The sequence below is a fragment of the Lepus europaeus genome, chromosome 4 (assembly GCF_033115175.1).
Source record: "Lepus europaeus isolate LE1 chromosome 4, mLepTim1.pri, whole genome shotgun sequence".
In the NCBI taxonomy this organism is placed as follows: domain Eukaryota; kingdom Metazoa; phylum Chordata; class Mammalia; order Lagomorpha; family Leporidae; genus Lepus; species Lepus europaeus.
The window spans coordinates 9,874,654-9,895,631 of NC_084830.1; the positions used below are offsets into that span (position 1 = coordinate 9,874,654).

The 20,978-nt window shown below is 42.7% G+C and overlaps 1 protein-coding gene across 16 annotated transcripts in view; it reads right to left on the reverse strand.

Annotated features, from left to right (window-relative positions):
• Positions 1-10,695: 10,695 nt before the first annotated feature.
• Positions 10,696-20,978, reverse strand: part of PHF20L1 (PHD finger protein 20 like 1) — a 72,285-nt gene continuing 62,002 nt past the window's right edge. For 11 of the 16 annotated variants that reach the window (XM_062187960.1, XM_062187961.1, XM_062187963.1 and 8 more), the window contains 5 exons: positions 20,548-20,647; positions 19,001-19,196; positions 15,848-16,211; positions 14,441-14,606; positions 10,696-12,725 (listed from right to left, as the gene is read on the reverse strand). In XM_062187960.1, coding sequence (XP_062043944.1) covers positions 12,583-12,725; positions 14,441-14,606; positions 15,848-16,211; positions 19,001-19,196; positions 20,548-20,647 — 969 coding nt within the window. In that variant the 3' untranslated portion in view covers positions 10,696-12,582. The remainder of the gene's footprint in view (positions 12,726-14,440; positions 14,607-15,847; positions 16,212-19,000; positions 19,197-20,547; positions 20,648-20,978) is intronic. The other 5 variants (XM_062187975.1, XM_062187968.1, XM_062187966.1 and 2 more) reach the window with 1 other exon arrangement.

Genomic DNA, 20,978 nt, shown 5'->3' on the forward strand with positions numbered 1-20,978 from the left:
TTTGGAGAGGTGGGACTTGTAACAGGGGAAGACATGATTTGCAGGTTCTTATAATGCGTTTCTTTAATGGGAACGGAAGGAAATCTATGATGTAACCCTCTCCAATTTTGATGTGTAAGGTCATGAAGACCTTGAGTGAGCTGTAAATCAGGAATGGTTTGAATTGGGGCCATCAAGACCCCATGCATAGCCAATTGTTCTGCCATTTTATTGCCTTGTGACAAGAAACCTGGCAAATTTTAATGTCCTCTCAAATGTTGTACAAAGAGAGGTTGACATCTTTGTCTCAATAAGGACCTTACTTGGATCATTAATGGGGTGATAGGATTGTTATCTAACCTAATATGGGACAAAATTAGAATGGGCAGGAGATCGACCACATAGAGACCATCCAAGAATAGATTTAGTGGCTCTCTAATATGGGATATGGCCATGGCTACAGCATACAGTTCCTTAAATTGGGCAGATCCCTACAGACTCAAAATATAATTGAGGCAACATTTTTAGGGCACTTGATGTAGGAGGGTAAACTACTACTGCAGAACCAGCTTGTCGCCCATCCGTAAACACATTAACGGCCTCCTTTAGGGGCCTGGTAGAGAAGAGGGTAGGGGGTATCCACGAGAGGTGGGAAAAGGAAGTTACCCACCTAGTTGGACCACAATTGCAGTCAATTTTTCCTAGAAAACCCTCTAGAGCTAAGGACACGCTAGGGTTGTTTCTTTGTATCCATTCAAAGTCTGAGGACCAGTAGGGGACAACAAGCATCTCAAAATCTTTGCCATAATGTCTAACAGAGGTGTCCCTCCCCTTAATGATGAGGTTTGCCAATTGGTCAACATGTGACTACACTCTAGGGGCTCCTCCAATGGAGTATCGTTGGAGAGGATTTCCCTTTTGGATGATTACAGCCGTGAGCAGTTTGGCTCCTGAAAGGATCCAAAGGCTCCTGGGACACTTAAGGTTATATCTAGCTAGTTGGACATTATCAAGGGCCAATTGGACCTCTTGTAGTACTTTGAGGTGTGTTACATTTAGACTGATAGTCTCAGTAAGGTCCTTGTCTTTTAATAAATCAAAGAGAGGGAGGAGATCCTCAGTAGAAATATGGAGCCAGGGCCTCAGCCAATTTAGCTCTCCCAGCAGTTTTTGTAGTTCCACTAATGAATATTTTGGCTGTATTGATAGCTGAGGTTTAAGTGGGGAGATAGAGTCCATATTGAGATGTGTCCCCAAGATTTTGAATGGGGGGACAGTCTGGACCTTATTGCTGGAAATATGGAGACCAGCTTGAGCTAGGAGTTTTTGTAACTGTCTGAAAGTGGACCCTAATTGTTTTGTTAGCAGATCCAATAATAATGTCATATATATATATATATATATATATATATATATATATATATATATATATAAAGTGTGATCCCTTCTTATTGTAAGGGGTGCAAAACCTGGGAGACAAAATGTTGGCCAAAGGCAGGAGTATTGGCCATTCCTTGGGGAAGAACTACCCATTCATATCTTTCATCCAGACCCTGAAAGTTTGTGGAGGGTATGGAGAAGGCAAATTTTTCACAATCATTAGGATTTAAAGGGATAGAAAAGAAACAATCTTTGATCTCTACTACTATAAGTGTCAAATTGGAGGACACAGAAAGGATCCAAGGCAGCCCTCAGAGGGGAGTTCCCACCTGGGTTATGCGGTCATTGATCTTTCTAAGGTCTTGCAGCATTCTCCATTTTCCAGAAGCCTTTCAAATAACAAAAACAGGACTATTCCATGGACTCATAGAGGGCCTAATATGTCCAAGTTGTGATTGTCCTGATAGGATCTCTTTTAATATTGACAACTTGGCTTGAGGCAGCAGCCACTGTTCCACCAATACAGGTGGCCCCGGGAGCCATTGAATTGCAGGGGCCAATGGAACAGTGGCTTCTAGGATTGAGGGGGAGGTCTGACCCAGGGGGCTGGAAGACCAGTCCTAGAAACCTCGAAGAATGGGTCACCCCTGTGGTTGCTTAGGGAGTCTGGTGACTTAAATTGCTGTTGACGTTCTTCCTCCTCTAGGAGATCCTCATAGAATGCCTTATGATCTGTAGTAATATATACTTCAGTTTCTCCCAGTATATCTTGTCCCAACAGGCTAGTGGATAGACCAGTGGCCACAAGGGGGCGCACTTCCCCCTGGCTACCATCCACATCCTCCCATTTTAGAATATCTTGTTTCTTCTGACCTGGTATTTCCCCCAACTCCCATCAGATGGGGCCCTGGGACTAGTTTCCACTGTGGAGGAACTTTTCTCAGAGCCATGCAGTCGGCCCCAGTGTCGATCAGACAGCGGAATTTCTTTTCAGCTATGAAAATATTCATCTTGGGCCTAACTCCTGGAATAACGGGGACAGTCCAATGGGCACGGGGGGGGGGGGGACCTTTGGGAGTAGACCTAGACCTATTATCTCCTGCGGCTGGTGAGGTCAAGGTAGAGCCTGAGCAGACGCCTCCTTTGTGTGATGGGGCTGGAGGGTGCCCCGTGTCTAGTCTAAAGGCTTCCCTTCAATATCAAACTTTGATTTACAGTCCTTTAGCCAATGGAAACCTTTGCGACAGCGGGGACATGAGTCTTAGGTTTAGTGCCTCCTTTTCCTCCAGAGGGCAGAGAACGAGGTGGGCTTGAGCAGCCAGGAGGCTATTGGGACACTCCCTCTTATGGGACACTCCCTCTTATGGGACATTCCCTCTTAAAGTGACCCGACTGACCACATCCAAAGCAAGTTCCCCCCTTTTTCCCAGTGGCCAGAGTGAGGGCATTAGCAAAGGCCTCAGACAGTAAGGCTGTCTGGGTTTCTAAGGCAGCCGCCAAGGACTCAGTTTGATGGGCTTGTGTCTCCACATCCTTGGTGGCCACGACCCATCTACCCATTGACCTTTCATGCCTGCACAAGCAAGTTTATGATCTGTGGTCATGCCCTCCCATACTAACATCTTAACAAACTGATCTCTCGGGGCCCTGGGGGGAACCTCCTCTGGAGGCTCTTTTCAACCCGCTCTATAAAGGTGGCCAGGTCCTCAGATGACCTTTGAGTGATCCCAGCCATGGGAGGTTCAGAGGGGCCTTCCTCCAGCTTCTTCCAGGCAGCCAGTCCTATGGCTCTCACTTGCTCCTGGTAAGAGGCAGGCATGGCAGCCTGTTGCAGGCCAGTAGCATATTGGTCACTAGATCCAGAAAGCATCCAAAAGTTACTGGTATAGGAGGATAAGCGGCCTGGTTTCTTTCTGCCTGCGTATGACACTAGTCATTGAAAAAGGCACACCACTTTATGTATGGAGGACCAGGGGGTACAGCTTTAGCCAAATGTTTCCAGTCTTGGGTAGTACATTGTTGATGAGCGAGACCCTGGAGAATAGTCTCGGCCCATGGAGAATTTGCCCCATCTTCAGAAACAGCCTTTTTTAATTCTTTTAGCTCATGGGCTTCCCAAGGATACCACGGTGCAGGCCGGTTGCCTCCCGGATTGACGTTTACCAGAAAAGCCATGCAGGGTGAGGGTAAGACTCCACTCGGTCCATAAAATGGTGGCTGTCAGCCATCTCAGAAGGAGAAGATGGCGGTGGGCGATCCAAGGGAGGGGAATGCCCATAAGGGGGTGACCACATGGGTGGTACAAGGCCGGATGTCCCCTCTGTAATTGGAGGCGTGGTGGGTTGAGGCCGCACTGGGCCTTTAGGGGTTACCACCACACCTGAAGGCTCTACCTTGGTTTCAACTGCCTCTGGGGATTTCTGAGCCTCCTGACATTCCTCATCAAAGGCCACCCAGCTCATCTGTTTCCTATCAATTGGCTTAGGTGTACAAGATTTTTGTGTGGCTTTCCTTCCGTCAGGGTTGGTGGAAAGCAAGCCTTAAGGGCAGACAGAGTAGAGTAGGTCCCCAATGGAGGAAAAGTCCCAAGACTGATCTCCTGTTTTTGAACCAGATGTTCCACCCGGTCCCATGTGGACCAGTCAAAAAGATTGGCAACCGCGAGCCATGGCACTGCTACAGTAAGGGCTTCCCAAACCTCCTCGGCTTGAGAGTCAGAAACTTCTAAGCCTTGAGTCTTTAGTATGTATCTCAGCGCCTTAGGCGCTGGGTCATCAAACTTACCATGAGATTGCCCCATCCTTTCGGGGATGCCTTACCTCGAGAGCCTCGCTTAGCCATGTCCACCAGTACTTTCACTTTGGCCGGAGTCAGTCCCTCTTTAGGGCTTGTTTGAGTCCATGGAGCCCCATGTTGGGTGACACTTGTTGGGGGTCTTAAGCCTGAGGCTGGCGCCTGACCAGCAGGGGGCAGTGCAAGCACTCCCCGACAAGGTGAATGGGAGAGGTAAGGTCGACGGGTCAAGCACACTACAGCAAGCATCTGTGAGTTCTGTCGAAGCAGGAACTGCTTTATTGAGGAAGTGTACAGGCTTATAAAGCTTACGAAGGTCATGCGCAGTAGGGAAGCCAATCAGCGAAAAGGTCACACAGTCACGGGTGGACCCCGCACAGGGGCATATAGGGATCATGCACTGTCCACGTGTCTGGAACTAAAGCAGACCTATTCCTGCAGGTGGTCCGATCTCGCATGGCTTAACCGCAGCGGCCGCAAACACGCCCCCCGAACATCCACCAGGCACCATGTTGTTAGGGACTATTTTAGGCAATGCTCAATATTACTTGAGTGCCAGAAAGGGACAAGAAAAAAGGTAAAACTGAAAAAAGATAGAAATCATAGTTGGAAGTTTCCCAAATTTGGCAAAAATCATAAACCTACAGATTTAAGAAACTGAGCAAACCCCAGAGAATAAACTCAGAAAAACCAATCCTAGGACACATCAAAGTCCTGTCTGTGTAAACAGAACATATCTTCTTTCTCGTGAGTTCTCTAAATTATCTTCGGTAGTTATACAAAAAGTTTACTTAAGATAATTATAAATAAAGGAGAGTAATATTTCACTCAAACTGGGAAAATGTAAATCAGCTATTATATATTATATATATTATATATAATATATATTATATATAAAATCAGCTATTATATATTGTGTATATTTGAGAGTACTTCAAAAAAGTAATGAAAAAAATGGATGAAGTGGTGTTTATCATGGCACCCAAAATTTCAAAAGCCACACACCTTTTCTTTGCACAATACATATTACCATGCATTTTCTGAGGCCTCTTGTGATTGCAGCAGCTTAAGCAATCACTAAAAAGATTTGCCAAAAGATACACTCGAAAATGCTACAGATGAACTAAAATGGAATTTAAAAAACTGTTCAAATAACACATAGAAAGGTAGAAAAAAAAGCAAAGAGCAAAAGAGAAGGCAGTGAGAATGAACTCAACGCAAAAATTAGTAACCAAATGGCATACTTTGAGCCTAACATATAGATTATTACAATGTGGTAAACGGCCCACCACTTAAAGGACAGAGATTGGCAGAGTGTATTTCTTAAAAACGACTCAACTACATACTGTCTATGAAAGGCTCACCTCAAACAGAATGATATGGGTAGATGAAAGTAAAAGATGGAAAAAGACATACTCAATTCCATGTAAATATTAATCAAGAGAATGCAGGGCTAGCTCTACTACTGAAAGATAAAACAGATTTTAGAGCAAATGAAGTTCCCTGTGGTGAGGGTGTTCCATAATAGCGTAAGGGTCAGTCCTCCAAGAAGATACAGCGATCCTGCTGTCTATGCATCAAACAACAGAACACAAAATCTGTGAGAGAGCTGAGAGGAGAAACAGACAACTGACAGTTAAAGTGAGAGACTTCCACACCCCTCCCTCAATAGTTGTCAGACCAACTAGAAAGGAAAACCAGCAAGGACACAGAAGAACTCAACATCATCACCAACAGGATCCGACCAATGCAGCCCAGACAACCAGAGCAGAGCACATACTCTTTTAAGCATCTCCGCGGAACATACAGTAAGATGGACTATTCCTGAGCCATATACAACAAATCCCAACAGATTTCAATGAATTAACAATCATACAGTATGTTCTCTGATATCAGTGGAACCAAACTAGAAACAAGCAAGAGGAAGACCACAGGAAACATTTCTAAACCCTTGGAAACTAAATGACATACTTCTAAATAATGCATGCATTAAAGAGGAAGTCTCTAGGGGAAATTTAAATATAATTGAACTGGGACCAGTGTTGGGGCCGGAGGTTAAGCCACCATTTGTGATTCTGGTATCCCAAATCAGAGCACTGGTCAGAGTCCCAGCTGTTCCATTCCCCTCCCAGCTACCTGCTAATGCATCTGAGAAGGCAGAGGAAGAGTGCCCAGCACCACGGGCCCCTGCAATCCCTGTGGGAGACCGGAAAGGAGTTCCTGGCTCCAGGCTTCAGCATGGTCCAGCCCCAGCTATTGCATCTATACGGAGAGTGAACCAGTGAATGGAAGCTGGCACTTGCTCGCTTGCTCGTGCTCTCTCTCCCTCCCACTCTCTCCCCTCCCACTGCCCCATCCCTTTCTCCCTCTGTTACTTTGCCTTTCAAATAAATAAATACATCTTTAAAAAACAGATTTAATGGAATGAAACTGTCAACATATCCAAGTTTGTGGGACCCTTGGATCAGTCATTTTTGTACCTCTGTTTTTACACATGGAAGCATTTACGGCCAGAAATCTGAGACATAGTTTGGGCTGTATCTCACAAATTTAAGCTTGTTGTGCTTTTATTTTCAGTCTGAAATATTTTCTCATTCTATACAGTCTTTTTCTTGGCTTCATGGATTATTTAGAAGTATATTGCTTAGCTTTCAAGCATTTGGGTTCTTTCCCAGGTATTTATCTGGTATTGCTTTCCAGCTCAATTCCATTGTGGCCACAACACATATGCATGATTTCAATTATCTTACACTGAGACTTGTTTTTATAGACTGGACTATCTCTTTTGTGCCCCTTGTACATATGAAAAGGACATTCAGATTCTTACATTGTTGGGTGGAATGTTCCATGTCCGTTAAGCAGGGTGATCATTTTTGTTACATTTGTCTACATCCTTACAGATTCTACTAATGTGAAAGGAGGGTGTAATCGGAGACTTCTGTTTCTCTGTTCAGGGATAAGTGTGTGCTTTGCGCATTTTGACGCTGTTACTGTAACATTCTACTTTTGCTATTGCTACAAGGTACCATTTTACTTCAGACAGAAGTGCTAGAAGATGATAAAGATTTGTATGAAGACTTCAAAAACATGCACGGTCTTCTCATTCCATTCCTGCCACTAAAGTACCCTTCTAAATACAAAAGAAGGTAACGTTTTGTTGAGAAATAAATGGAAAAGCAAAAACAAATTTTTGAAAAATTTCCAAATATTGTGGAAGTGTTGCTCATATATTTCAAGTCCCGCCCCCCCCCCCCCACCACCACTGGAAAGGTAATGTGAGAGAGATGGACAGAGATCTCCCACTGGTTCACACTCTCCCTGACCCTATAAATGCCTAGAACAGCAGGGACTGGACCAGGCCAGAGCCAGGAGCGAGGAAATCAATGTGGGTCTCCCACACGTGTGACACGGTCTCAAGTCCATGAATCCTCATTTGCTGCCTCCCGTGGCGCACGTTAGCAGGAAGCCACAGGCAGGAGTGGACCTGGGACTTGAACCCAGGGGTTCTGACACGGCATCCAGCAGAGCAGCCCAAACAGCGACTTCGCTTCCGTGCCAAATGTCCAGCTTGTGTTTTAGAGATAGTGGGTACTAGCAAATCTGTACTCAGAGCCCATCGCATACATTTTAAAATGACATAACTGGTTGAGATGAAGATCAGTATTCACACATCGGGGAGGTCCTGCTCTTTTCGGAAGTTTATATTTGCAAGGGTAACTTCAGACGGAAGCAGCAGCTCTTCACTGCCCACAGCGGTGTCCTAAACCACGCCCACTTCTATGAGCTCTTTCCTCTTGGTTCATCTTGAATCCCCAGATACATTCAAATCTTGTCACTGGCTCTCTCTCAAGGGTGCTCAAAGACAACTTTTCAAAATTCTTTAAGAAGTCTCTCTCTCACACACACACATGCGTACATGTTTGAATGAAAACCGCTCCACCTACAAGTCCACCTGCCTTTCTTTTCTCTGGCCTCCCTGGCTGGCTCCCTGGACTCTTTCCAAGCTGGAACTGTTTTGTTTGTAATAGTCTATAAACCACGATCTTATTAATTCTATGTCTACTCTTAGCTTCATCACTTAATGGCTGGCACATGAAGACATTCAGTACGTCTACCAGTTTCAATTTTATTTAGTAAAAGCTTCTAGGTACCTTATTTGTTTAAATTCTCACGCAAGTTCTAAACTAGGCATCATGGCCATGAAGGTCAGGAAATCAAAGCTCAGAAGGATCGCGTGGCTAGTCAACTGCCAGGGCACAAATCTGAGTTCAGGACTGCAGAGTGCCTGTCTGGTCCACTCCACCCAATCTCCATTCACTGGGGTGGCTCCTGGCACAGCACTGGGTGCTATATGAAGCCTGCCATAATGGAGTGCTTCTCACGGAAGAGAGATCGAAGCTTGAAGCACTGTCTGGGTTTCCAATTGAGACATGGTTAGGTAAACTGCAAATGATCCAGATAGCACAGTCTTAACACGAATGGCAGTAGTTCTAGAAGTTTCACAGCAGCAAATGGAGATGACAGCAGTTGAAGCACATAGGCTAGAAAAACAACATGAACTTGGACTAGCACAGGGTTTGAATCCTGAACTCGCCATTTGCATCCTAACTAGAAGTTTCTGTCTCAGGCACCAGTGTCTTCAGCTAGCAAATGACGATTTCACCTGTCTTACGAAAGCATTCAATGAGCACGGACACTGCAGCTAAGATACACAAAGCCAGCCCCACTCTCCTAGGTTGGCAGCGGTCATTTTGATGGAGTAGAATAATGACGTTGGCATTTCAGAGGCCAGCATTAACAGCTCCACAACATTTTCTTTGGAAAGACAGCAGGCTTCCAGGGAGAACTGCAGAGGAAGACACTGTGGTGGCACGGAGGTGAGCAGTGGCTCTGTTTCTAGCCTGGGCTCTGAGGGTATTGTGATTCATGGAGAGTGAGGTTGGCAGGAGGCTCGGTTTCTCGGAGGGGAAACAGTATGCTGCTTTTTGCACATGTGGAAGTAAGAACATCTCAGCGGAAGTAAGTGGAATTAAGATGAATGTTAGGAAAAGGGGCTTTGCCTAAAATTCCAATAACCAGTTCCTTTCAAGAAAAATCACATTGTTCTTAGGCATGAAAATAAATCAGTGGAAACACACAACTGTGAGGAAATACAAACTATACTTATCAGTAATACACTAGTGGGGATCCCTCCCCCAGCAATGCCCACACTACCGTCTAGGCAGCAATTAAAACATCTTCTCAAGAAATCCTCTCAGTGAACCAGTGGGTGGAAGACCTCTCTCTGCCTCTGCCTTTCAAATAAATAAACCTTTCTTTCTTTCTTTTTTTTTTTTAAAAAGAAATCCTCTCCGGTTTATTGCTTAAATATATCTATATGGGTATATTTAAAGACTGAAAGGGAAAAAAAAAAGTCTTATCTTTACCTGAGACTTCCTGCAATGAAACTGTCCTCTGGAACTCACACAGAAAAGCTCTGCCTACCGATCGATCAGGCTTCACCCAGGGGCTGGCGCTGTGGTGTAGCAGATAAAGTGCCAGGATCCCATATGGGTGCCGGTTCAAGTCCTGGCTGCTCCACTTCTGATCCAGCTGCTTGCTAATGTGCCTGGGAAAGTGGCAGAAGATGTCCCAAGTGCTTGAGTCCCTGTACCTATGTGGAAGACCTGGATGAAGCTCCTGGCTCCATTTGGGGAATGAGTCACTGGGTGTAACAAGTTTGTCACCCCACCTTTCAAATAAATTTTTTTAAAAGGCTTCAACCAATTATTGATGGTCTGTGTATTAAAGGTATGTGCAAATAATAGTGTTAAAGATATAAATTTAAAAGAACTCAATTTCTAATTCATATACACATAAGCAGCAATTTTAAACATCTAATTATTAAATGGAACTTCAACCTGCTGGCTGCTAACAAACACTGAATTCTATTTTAGACACAGCTTGAGTATCTCCGATCCAAAATGCTTGCTACTAAGAAGAATTTCAGATTTTAAAATATTTGCACACATAAATTATCTTGAAGATGGGACTTAAGTCTCAACACAAAACTCATGTATGTTTCATATACACCTTTATACACCTAACCGAAGGTGGCTTCACACAGCATGTGCAGTGTGCCTACATTTTGGCTGAGACCGTAGTGTGAGATGAGGGATGGAATTTTCCATTTGTGGCACATCACATCGGTGCTCAGAAAGTTCCAGCGGATTCTGGAGTGTTTCTGATTGTGGATTTTTGGATTAGGGATGCCCAACCTGTGCTACTAGGACAAATGTGCATGGATTTAACCATGGTCACCAGGGACTGGAAGATCAGTGTTACTGGGCACAAAGGCTCTTCTGTGGGTGTGGCGAGATTCTAAGCAACACCACCATCCCTAGATTAGGGGGCTACTTGCTCTGTTTCTGAGAAAAGAAATATAAATTCAATGCCTGGAAGTTAGCCACAACAGGGAAATAAGAGCCATTATTTTAAAAGCAAGTCAAAGGTTTAGTTAGTATCAATCATGAAATACAGACATTCGCAAATTTACTCCACACACAGAACACACTTTTTTTTTTTCACTTTAATAGGCAAATTTAAGCGACTACCCCACAATATCACCTCTGCTAGAGCTTTCCATTTATCAGCAAGATCTCTGACAAAGTCACTTCGTCACAAGTAAACACACAGGGCCATATTTTATGTCTGTTCATCTTTGGCACATTTGTCAAGTTGTAGAATCTCAAAAGGCAATAAAAGTTTCTGTTTTGCACATTCTTTTAGTCTTTACATTAAAATATAAGGCCGCAAAAAGGCAAGCTGAAATTTTAGGATATGTGGAATAGTTTTAATAAAGGGTTTACATACAGTACCTTACATATAGAACAGTGTGTTTGCAAATTTAAATAATATCTGAATGTACAGTGGCATGTATTCTTATCAAAGATAAATTCAAGTTTACTGTCTATCAGTTCTCAAATGCATTTATACAGATCGCTAGAACTGATAAACAGAACGAGGCATAAAATATTCAAGTGTTATAGTCATCAAATAGCCTCCTCTTAACAGTCCTTTTCCCCCTTAAAAAAATTTCAAAACCTGTACATACACTTTTAATTTTTAAAAACAGTCTGTTAAAAGGTAACATTTCATGTTAACCACCAATTCGTATAGTCTATGGTAATAAAACTAGGTATGTGTGATATAAATATGTGTAGACTATGTACATACGTACACTGAGTGTCTGTTTAGAACAAGCACACACACTTCCGCATACCTGCGTATGGAGCACTGGGCGCGAACAACTCACTTGAGGACCAGCACACAGTAGGACCTAGGCTCAAAATCCAGCAAGAGCTAAGACAGCAACTTAGTTGCCTTTGGTTCAGAAATCTGTCCATTTGTAATCAAAGCTAAAAGTTTTGAGTGCGCATGTATTTTTTAAAAATAAAATTCATCTTCAGAAATGAAGCTTTTCCAGTATTCTGCTAGTAGCAGTTGAAAAATCCACAGCCACAAGTTATTTTGATATTTCTGTCACTCCTCATCCCAGCTGAGGTTATGTACAGGTTTTCTGTGAAGGCAAACACCCAGCACATTCAGGCTCAGACCGTACGCTGAATCCTGAATACTGCCTCTCAACTCTTTACACAGCACATGTGATGTACTGGTCTTAGATGGAAAATTGGGCATGAGAGAACTCCCACAATATTTAAAATCCTCTTCCCAGCAGGATCATCAACATTTGGCACATCAGACTCTTCCGCAAGGTGGTTTGTTTCTAATGAGCTTAATGCCCGCAATAAATTCCAATTATTTGGTGTTTTTCAAATACATTCACAATGAAGTAAGAACTCCACAATTATTCTTCCCAGAAGTGAGACTTCTACCGTCAGTTTTCTGATTAAGGACATTCATTACCCAAGAAATAGCTCATGATCCTCTAAAAGCTTAAACAACCTAAACTTCCGTGCAGCTGGATCCAACTGCTGAGAAGACAGTTCTTAGAACAACCTTGTAGAACTCTCTAGAATTTCAATTTCCTTTACAATTTTGTTTTTGGCCAAATGCTGGCTTCTAAACGTGACTCCTTCTACAAACATCCATATAAATACACCACATTTCTATGGCATCTCAAGCTTCACATAAGCAACTATTCACAAATCCTGCAAATTCGACGCCCTTAGCATAGATGATACTCTGCTTCAGAGATGCTTGGCATACAACACAGGCTCGCTCGAAGCCTGCTCACGAGGTTTCCGTGTAAGCTTCCTTGATAAAGCTGTTCTTCACTTTGCTTTCCAAGGCGCCATCCCACGGACATCACAAAGCAGTTCGTGGCCAAACGTTGCTAAGCTTTTTAACTATCCACTTGGCAGTCACGTGGAGAGTAAAAGTGATTCGCCTAAAGAGACCCACAATCTTTTCATTAAGTTTTCACTGCTGTCATACAGAGCAAAGAGTTGCTATTTGTTGTACTTTCCCCATGTCAATTAGGAGCTGTTTTATGTGGCGTTTAAGTTGGGGTAGTCTTGCCAGAGGGTCTGGTGGCTCCAGTTCCCCTGTGAAATCAAGCCAGCTTTCCAGAACTGAAAGAGAAAAGAGAACAAACAAATCCAAATGACCGGTGGAAGAAGAGTAAAAAAATCCTTATCATTACAAGGATGGAAAGGTGATAGAGATGAGGGCTCAATTTCTGTCTTTGAAAAGGTCAGCTTACTCAAATCATTTGTGACAAGAATTCTTTACGCCTCACTCCTCTTGAGAGATGTGACCTGTTAATTTAGGTCACACACACACACATACACACACACACACTTCACTTTGAATGTCACCTTTACCTTCTTCTGGAACAGGAAACAATTGTTTCCTATGCCTGCTCAGGTTTTTGATTAATGTAGACTTAAACCATCTCTACCACAATTAAATGAAATTTATCTGCTCTAACCATTCTTTTAAAAAATAAATTCTTTGTTACAAAGGAAAGGCAGTGGCAATTTCTGTGTCCTTTTCAATCCAGTTATCTCATTACTTTGTAAAAACTGTATTACAATTCCAGGCAGAAGGACATTAGCTACGTTCCATATTTTTTATTAATGTTTCTATTGGAAATATATCATAAATATACTATAGAATAATGTCGTTACATTTCCCTTTCTTCAAAAAGCCCGTGCAAGACATTAACTCTATAGTTGGCTTCTAACCAAACAGTAGGTGCTGAATGGGCTTCTATTTGCCCTCCACTCTTTTCAGGGCAAAGTAAAGGCAGAAGGTCTAACCCGGTGCAGTGCAGAAGTAACACGTGCTTTTGCAATTGCAAAATGAACAAAAGGAGTGATGACGGGGACAGTGGGATACAGTCTCTGAGGTCAGAGAAAAGAGAAGTCAGAGAGCATAAAATGAACACTAGGTTAGGAGTTGTGTAACCCAGATTACTCCACTTTCTCAGCTATGCAGTGGACACTCTTTTCCCCTGGCTTTGCAGGGCTCTTCAGGGATGACAAATTAAGATATAAAATATATAATGGAAAAGCATTTGAAAATTTGTAAGCAAACCTAAAGTTTATCCACTTACTCTTTTAGGAGTTTTTGTTTTGTTAATTTCCCTTAGCAAATACTAACAAAACTGAGAGCAAACATTCAAAACATTTTTCCTCAGGGCCGGCACTGTGGCACAGTGGGTTTAAAGCCCTGGCCTGAAGCACGGGCATCCCATGTGGGCGCTGGTTCTAGTCCCGGCTGCTCCTCTTCTGATCCAGTTCTCTGTTGTGGCCTGGGAAGGCAGTGGAAGATGGCCCAAGTGTTTGGGCCCCTGCACCCACGTGGGAGACCCGGAGGAAGCTCCTGGCTCCTGGCTTCGGATCAGCACAGCTCCGACCATTGCAGTCATCTAGAGAGTGAACCAGCGGATGGAAGACCTCTCTCTCTGTCTCTACCTCTCTCAGTAACTCTTTCAAATAAATAAAATAAATCTTAAAAATTTATTCCTCTCATATTTCAAATATGCTTAAATTCCTTATGCTGATAAAAACAAACTCACACAGTTTAAGGAAACTGAAGGCTATTCCGAAATAAGTGTCCTATAGCGAGCCTGGCAGATAGGCAGTATGTAATCATCACCTTGAAAAAAACAACCACCTAAGACCCAGTCTTACCATCTTCACCAAAAAGACCCAACAATGTTAAATACAGCGTAAAGGGAGACATGAGGCTCCCTCGGTCTGCAGCGCATCTGTAGTTCTCATCGTGTGTCTCCATCATGACAGACACACTACAGTTGCATTTTAGTTCTTTCTTAAATTACCATCAACTTCTTTTTCTATTCGGTCCATCCTGCTGGTGACTTCATTCTGCACGTTTTCTATGTGTGTCAGGAGATTGAGTTGCCACTGAAGATGTGAGTCTCCTGGGTCTTCAGAGCCCTTTTTGTCATTATAAACAAACACCACATTCCCTTCCGCTGGATTCTTCTCCAAAGGACCATTGGGAAAAATAAGAAAATTGGATAAAATGCAATGTCACCAATATGGGAAAGATACATTAAAAACTGCATCACCCACAATGATTTGAGAAACCCAGTCTGACTCCTAGGGTATCTGACAGAGGTGTGGTTTGTGACCAGATGACACTGGTGCTTCTGTAGAGTCTAGTACAGCATGACAATGGGAGAGGCTTCAACAAAACGTGTTCAATAAACACAGTCACTCAGTCTATTCTGTAATTACAATTAGCCCATTTAGACTGGCCCCACCCTCAACTAAACTCAATCACATACATGGAACCAGGGCAAGGCAATGATGGAAAAATCAAGAAAGTTGTCAAAGACCAGGAGGAAATCTAATTAACTACAGACTGGGCTTTACTGCTACAATTAAATCACGAGGTGAGGGAAAGCTACGTATCTTTAAAGAAAGTCAGAAGGGCAAACTGCTTAGTGCATGTGTGGATGTCATGTGTGTGCACATGCACACATACACACACACCAAATCTGGACTTGGATTTGCCAGTGACAACTCATTTTACATGAGGGATATTATTTTGCTAAAATAATTTACCACAGATTTCATAAAATATAAATTTCTAAATTATTAGGAAGTACTAATTTACATGATTACTTTATAAGGAAACCAGAGAAATAAAGAACTAAAGTTGAAAGTGGCTTTGCTAACTGAAAATCTCTAAAAAATGAAGGCACAAAATCTTTAAGATGATCTCAATGAGTAGGAAGTAAGTTTATAAAAATTCAGTGCACATACAGAGCTATAAGAATTCAGCTTACTGTGTAATGGATTGCCATGCATTTATAAATGTGCTAAAATGGAAGGAAAGAAAATGAGAGGGCCGGGCCTTTTCTGAGGCATGTAAGAGACAAATCACGTCACCCACATGTACCTTCATGTCCTCACATGCAGACATTTTCATCTGGAAGCAATGTGACTCATTATTATTTTTTTTGAAGCATTAAGTGTGGTTATAAAATTGAAATTTTTGTTAGGTTAATAGTTAACAGAATTACTACAAATCTGAATGAGGGGATAATTAAATATTCATATCGCCAGTGTTTTCCTATAGAAAAAACCAAAGTCTACCTTAACAAAATACCATAAATTTGGAAATGTAAGTAAAACCTGGAAATTCAGTATGCTATTTTACAAAATGTTCCTGTGTTTTTCTATCACCTTCCATGCAAAGAGAAATGAGCCAGCTTTACCTTTTCAGGCACTCTATGCTCCTTTGCTGAGAATTGTAAACGGGTTTTATCTCCCATGCAGAATTCTTGTTCTTCTTCAAAACTACTAACATCATCATCATCTGAGCTCCCAGGGTCTGCGAGAGATGTGCAGTCCTGACCAAAACTTTGTGGCTTTTGGTAGCTGTGCTCGCTTGTAATATAAGTTCCTTCAATTTTTAGGGGCAAACGAGGCGGCTCTTTATGGTTCTGTCCGTATTTCTTGTCTTCTGGGGTACCTGTGTCTCGCACTGCTACTTTTTTCTCTATCCCCGCCATGACTTGATCTCGGTCTTTGCGCTTCCCCGAGCATGCCCAGAGGTGAAGGTCTGGATGATGCTTATTCCTTCAAACAAAGGTGGAGAAACAGCAGTTCACAAAAAGCAACACGTGGGGCACCATGTCACAGTCAGGCTAGGAGGAGGGCAGGACTGAAGACAAAAAAGCAGAGCTTTGACATGTCTCAATTTTAAACAAATAATCCTTAGAAAAGCAACACTGAATGTAACTCTGCGGATAGTTCACATCATTGATTCATACATGCATTTTTTTTCCTATAGATTTTTCACTGCTGGTTTTTTTTTTTCATTATATAATATGGAAAAATTTTATAAGTTTATTTTAAAACTTCCTTTTGGTCACAAAGTGGTAAGAAAATAAATTGCAAATTCACAAGTTCCCATGCCCACAAAGTAAAAATCTCCACCATGGCAGTCACAACTGAGGGACAATCTTCCAGATGTTTTCCATACAATGGGAGAGCATGCTCTCTCTTTTGCTGTTTCTGTATGGGACTCCAGCAATTTACTGGTTTTTCTTTTTTTTTTTTTTCCTTTCCCTCAAACACACCTCCTTATGGGCATTTTGCCAGAGCAGTACACAGTAGACCTGCTGAGTCTGGCCAACCAACAGCATTAGTTACCCGCCACGTCCAGACAAACAGTCTCTGCTGATGGAGATGGGGGACATGAGAGTGGGAGAGAGAGAGAAAACGTGTGTGTATTTGCAGACAGGTGGGAATATTCCAGTCAGATAAATTTCTAGATATGCAAACGCTGAATAATAACCATTTTTACTTTGAAGGTCACTGGGCAAGTGGCCTACTGTAATGCCCACCCGCCTCTACCATCACTAGACATGAGAGCACAATGGTGTGCAGTTAGCTCTGTGGTAACTACAACTGTGCAGCAAGCCAGTCATCAGCGCTGGAGTGAAGGAGGACTTCTGGGGCATAAACTTTCCCAAAGACTCAACCATGTTTGGGATTTAATAATTTCCAAATTAGATAAACCTCAGAGTCAAACTGTTCTTAGTATTACATGCAAGTATTGTTTCTGAGATTATAAATTTTATCTTTTCTATGCCTAACAACACCCAGGAAACACTAAAATTCTCCACCAGTAGAGTAGAAAGAGAGCTGGCTTTGCAGTCCAACAGTCCAATGATTTAAACCCTGCTGTGTCACTGAGAAGCTTGGACAAGCCATGTCTGATGATGCTTTTTCTGACTTATTGTAAAAATTAAATGAAATCTCACACAAAACCACAATTTTCTGGCATGTACTAGGTTTTCAATAGTAGATAATAATAATAATCACTATTATTACTAGAAGCATTAATATAAAGAGGGCCTAGAGGCTCATGAAGCAGAAACAGTCAAGTTAAAATTCTTATCAAAATTATGACAACAGAAATACAGAAATTCATACAGATGCCAAGAGGAACAACCACGTTTTTTTTTTTTTAAGCCTAATAAATTTGTCTTTCCTTCAAGTATTGACATTCATGTTGACTTTTCATAAAGAAATGCAGCATCAGGTTTATGATACATAAGTGAAGCAAATATCACTTAACAGTTACTGAGAACTTAGGTCTACACTATATGCACCTGGGATAAAATCATGAGTAAGACACAAGCTCTACAGAAGAACTCAGGGTATAGTAAGGGGACACATAGGAAAATTAAGTGCACCAAAGTGCACAACAACGGCATACATGGAGCTTGTCAAGAGCATGGTCAGTTCTAGATGGGCAGACAATCATGAGGGACGAGGGGTAGGTGGATATTCTGGGAGTAAGTAAAAGCCTAGCTGTGGAAAAGCACGTTGTATTCAGGGATTATGGGTGGGCACCGCTGCAACATCTGGGGATAAAAACCTAGGGGAGGGAAGGCACACCAAGATGGCAGACAGAATCATATGTATCACAGAAGGACTCGGAGAATGTGCTGAAGAGCACAGACTTTGTTCACTGGAGAACAGGAAGGCAATGGTACCTAAGGCTAAAAGGAACCACCTCACCTATCCTTCATGGAGACCACACTGTCAGCAGTGAAGGAGGCGCTGTTAGAGTATAAGACAGAGAGGATGACTGCACAGTGCTAGGGAACCGCAGCGAAGGAGGGCGTGGACACGGGGAGGGGCATGGAAGACGGGGTGGGGTGAGGCTCCACCTAAGACTGGGGAGTGCAAAGGAAGACCGTCTTGTGAGGAACCAGTGGTTCTTCAGGTTTTTATAGAAAACATGGATTCTGCCTGTTCCTTTAAAGAGGAACTACAATCAGGCAATACATTAGGAAGGACTGAACACAAGCACTCTGAGAACGTTTGATGCTATTTAGGACAGCTCAGACTCTGGTGACCAAACACAGGTGGCTCACAGCAGAAAGGTGGGTTCCATGACCTATCAGCCCCTTTCCTCCTCTCTAATCAATCTTCAGGCAATTAAAAATATGAAAGTATATAAAAATATACTTACTCCGCGTAGAATCTATTTCATTCTGACAGAATTTCTGAAGGAGGACACAAAATGCAAGGCTCACCACATCAGCTGCACCTAACTTTATGTACAGGGTGAGCACATAAAACCTGTTCAAATATCAGACACTGCATCCACCTCTACCCATGCTTGCTTTGTCTGGAACAACAGGCGGAAGCAGCTAGCCACTACAACCACTAGTCATTTACCCTTGTTCTTAAAAATTAAACTTTATTCTCCCACAAAAATGCTGCTCTGGACCTTCAATGGGCCCTTTGTGTGTGTGTGTTTTTTTAATCTATGGTTAATTCTGTTTAAAAAAAAAAGTTATTAACTTGCATCCTTAAGCATGACCCTCCCTTGGCCACCATCCACTTACTTCAGTATTCCAATCTTCAGCTGTAACCCATGTAGTACTTCTGTAACACCATAGACATCAGCAAGCAGATGATGTGTGGAAACGATCTTTTTGGCGTTGAGATGAGAGTAATTTTCTTTTAGAAACGATAGCCCGCACATTCTCCCATTATTTAACCAATCCTTATCATAACGGTATTTTGCACTCCACCTCTGACCTGTAGATGAAGTTAACATCAAAGTCATAAAAGACTCCACTTTTCAGATAACGCTTCGACTTTCTCAGTAAGTGAGGCAGCTCCAGCACAAAGTCAGAGCAGATTTAAAGAGTGCTTTGAGTCCCTCCACACCACACCCTCAGTGTTCCTGCCCACCAGGAAGAAGAAACTCGACCAAGGGTGAGGTGGGAGACGCCACTTTTAACAGGACCTTACGTGCACTGCCTTCACCTTTTATGGAGCAGGTATCTGCTCTCTATAATAATGGCCAAAGGGCCAGGGAGAAACTAGACAGAGGTTCTTCTTTCTCTCACTTAAGCTTGTTTGACACTAGATGAGACAGAGTTCTAGGTGAGTGAACATGGACAACTCCCCCAAGCCTGTGACCTCACAAAATCCCAAATCACCTTATAACCTTGATGCTTATACAAGCTGGATCCTACTAAAATTAGACACTTCTATGTCTGTGTCCTCTGTTATATCACGAGTAGAAGGCAGGGTTTAAACCCATCATGGTATCAGTGTTTGGAAAACAGAAGATTTCCAATAAATGCTGCTGAATGAATAATAAATGGGCATATTTGTTGTCTGAATGAATGCAATGACTAACACATAGACATCTGTTATCCAATAAATGCTGGCGACTGACTACATAAGTGCCAATATCATACAGGTCTGAATAATTGTGATTTTTTTCCTTTTTTTTTTTTGGATAGGCATAGAGGTAATTCACTTGCCTTCTGAGAATATCTAGTAGCTTTCTACCTTTGAGGCTAAAACTGTATCAAATATGCAGAACATGCCACCGAAGACCGCACTGCATGTAGAAAGGCACTCAGAGAGCACGGTGGATGGGGAGTCGGACCACAGGCTCCCTCTCAGTCTGCCACGTGTCGTGCTACCCCTCTGCACCAGGCCTGAGACTGGGTCCTACTTGCCTCATCAGTAAATGCAGGGATCACGGGGGGTGACCCGAGACCACCGTCTGCTACGATGAGTTGGATATGCAGCACAACCACGTCAGGAGGAGCGCCAACTCAGTACTGTAAGTAGGCCTTGCTGGAAATCAACAAACAGGAGTCGATACACGCTAACTTAGCCAGAAGAAGTAGTGCCTCTGGCCCTTCCAGAAAGCTGGTGTTCTGTTGATACCCTGATGCTAATGCATTTGTTTAAGGAGCTAATATGGAAATTAAAAATACAACAAACAAGGAAAAATATTTTAAAGTTTGGATATGGAAGCCGAGTCGAACTGACCAAGAAGTGATAATGTTTTATACCGCAGATACGCTCTGGAATGAACAGAAGACGTTTAGGCACCTTGCAACGAGCACAGTGAAGACAGCCTTACCAGGAGGGTCCCGGCAGACGTAGCAGATGTACTGCTCTGGAATGCTCTCCTCCAGCAGCCCCATGCACACACTGTGCTGCCAGCACAGGCACTCTTCACACTGCCAGAAAACAGACGCGCGCTTACAGTGCTTCCAGGCCGGGAGACTCGCTCAGGGCGAGGACAGACGCTTAACGAGGGTTAAGTCATAATTTAAGATGAATCTTATTTGTGAAATAGTAAACTATTTCAAGAATTTCCTTTGTTGTACCTATTAAAATATCCTTTGATAAATTATTTAAACCATTTAAAAAAGGTCAGGTTTTCCCTTGTCTGTTTCTTCCTGACCTTTACGCAATCACAATAGGAAAGCCCTTTCTAATGGTTTATTAAAGCATGAATGTTTATAACAAAGCTTGCTGCAATGACCTTTTTTAAGTACCTGCGTGGTT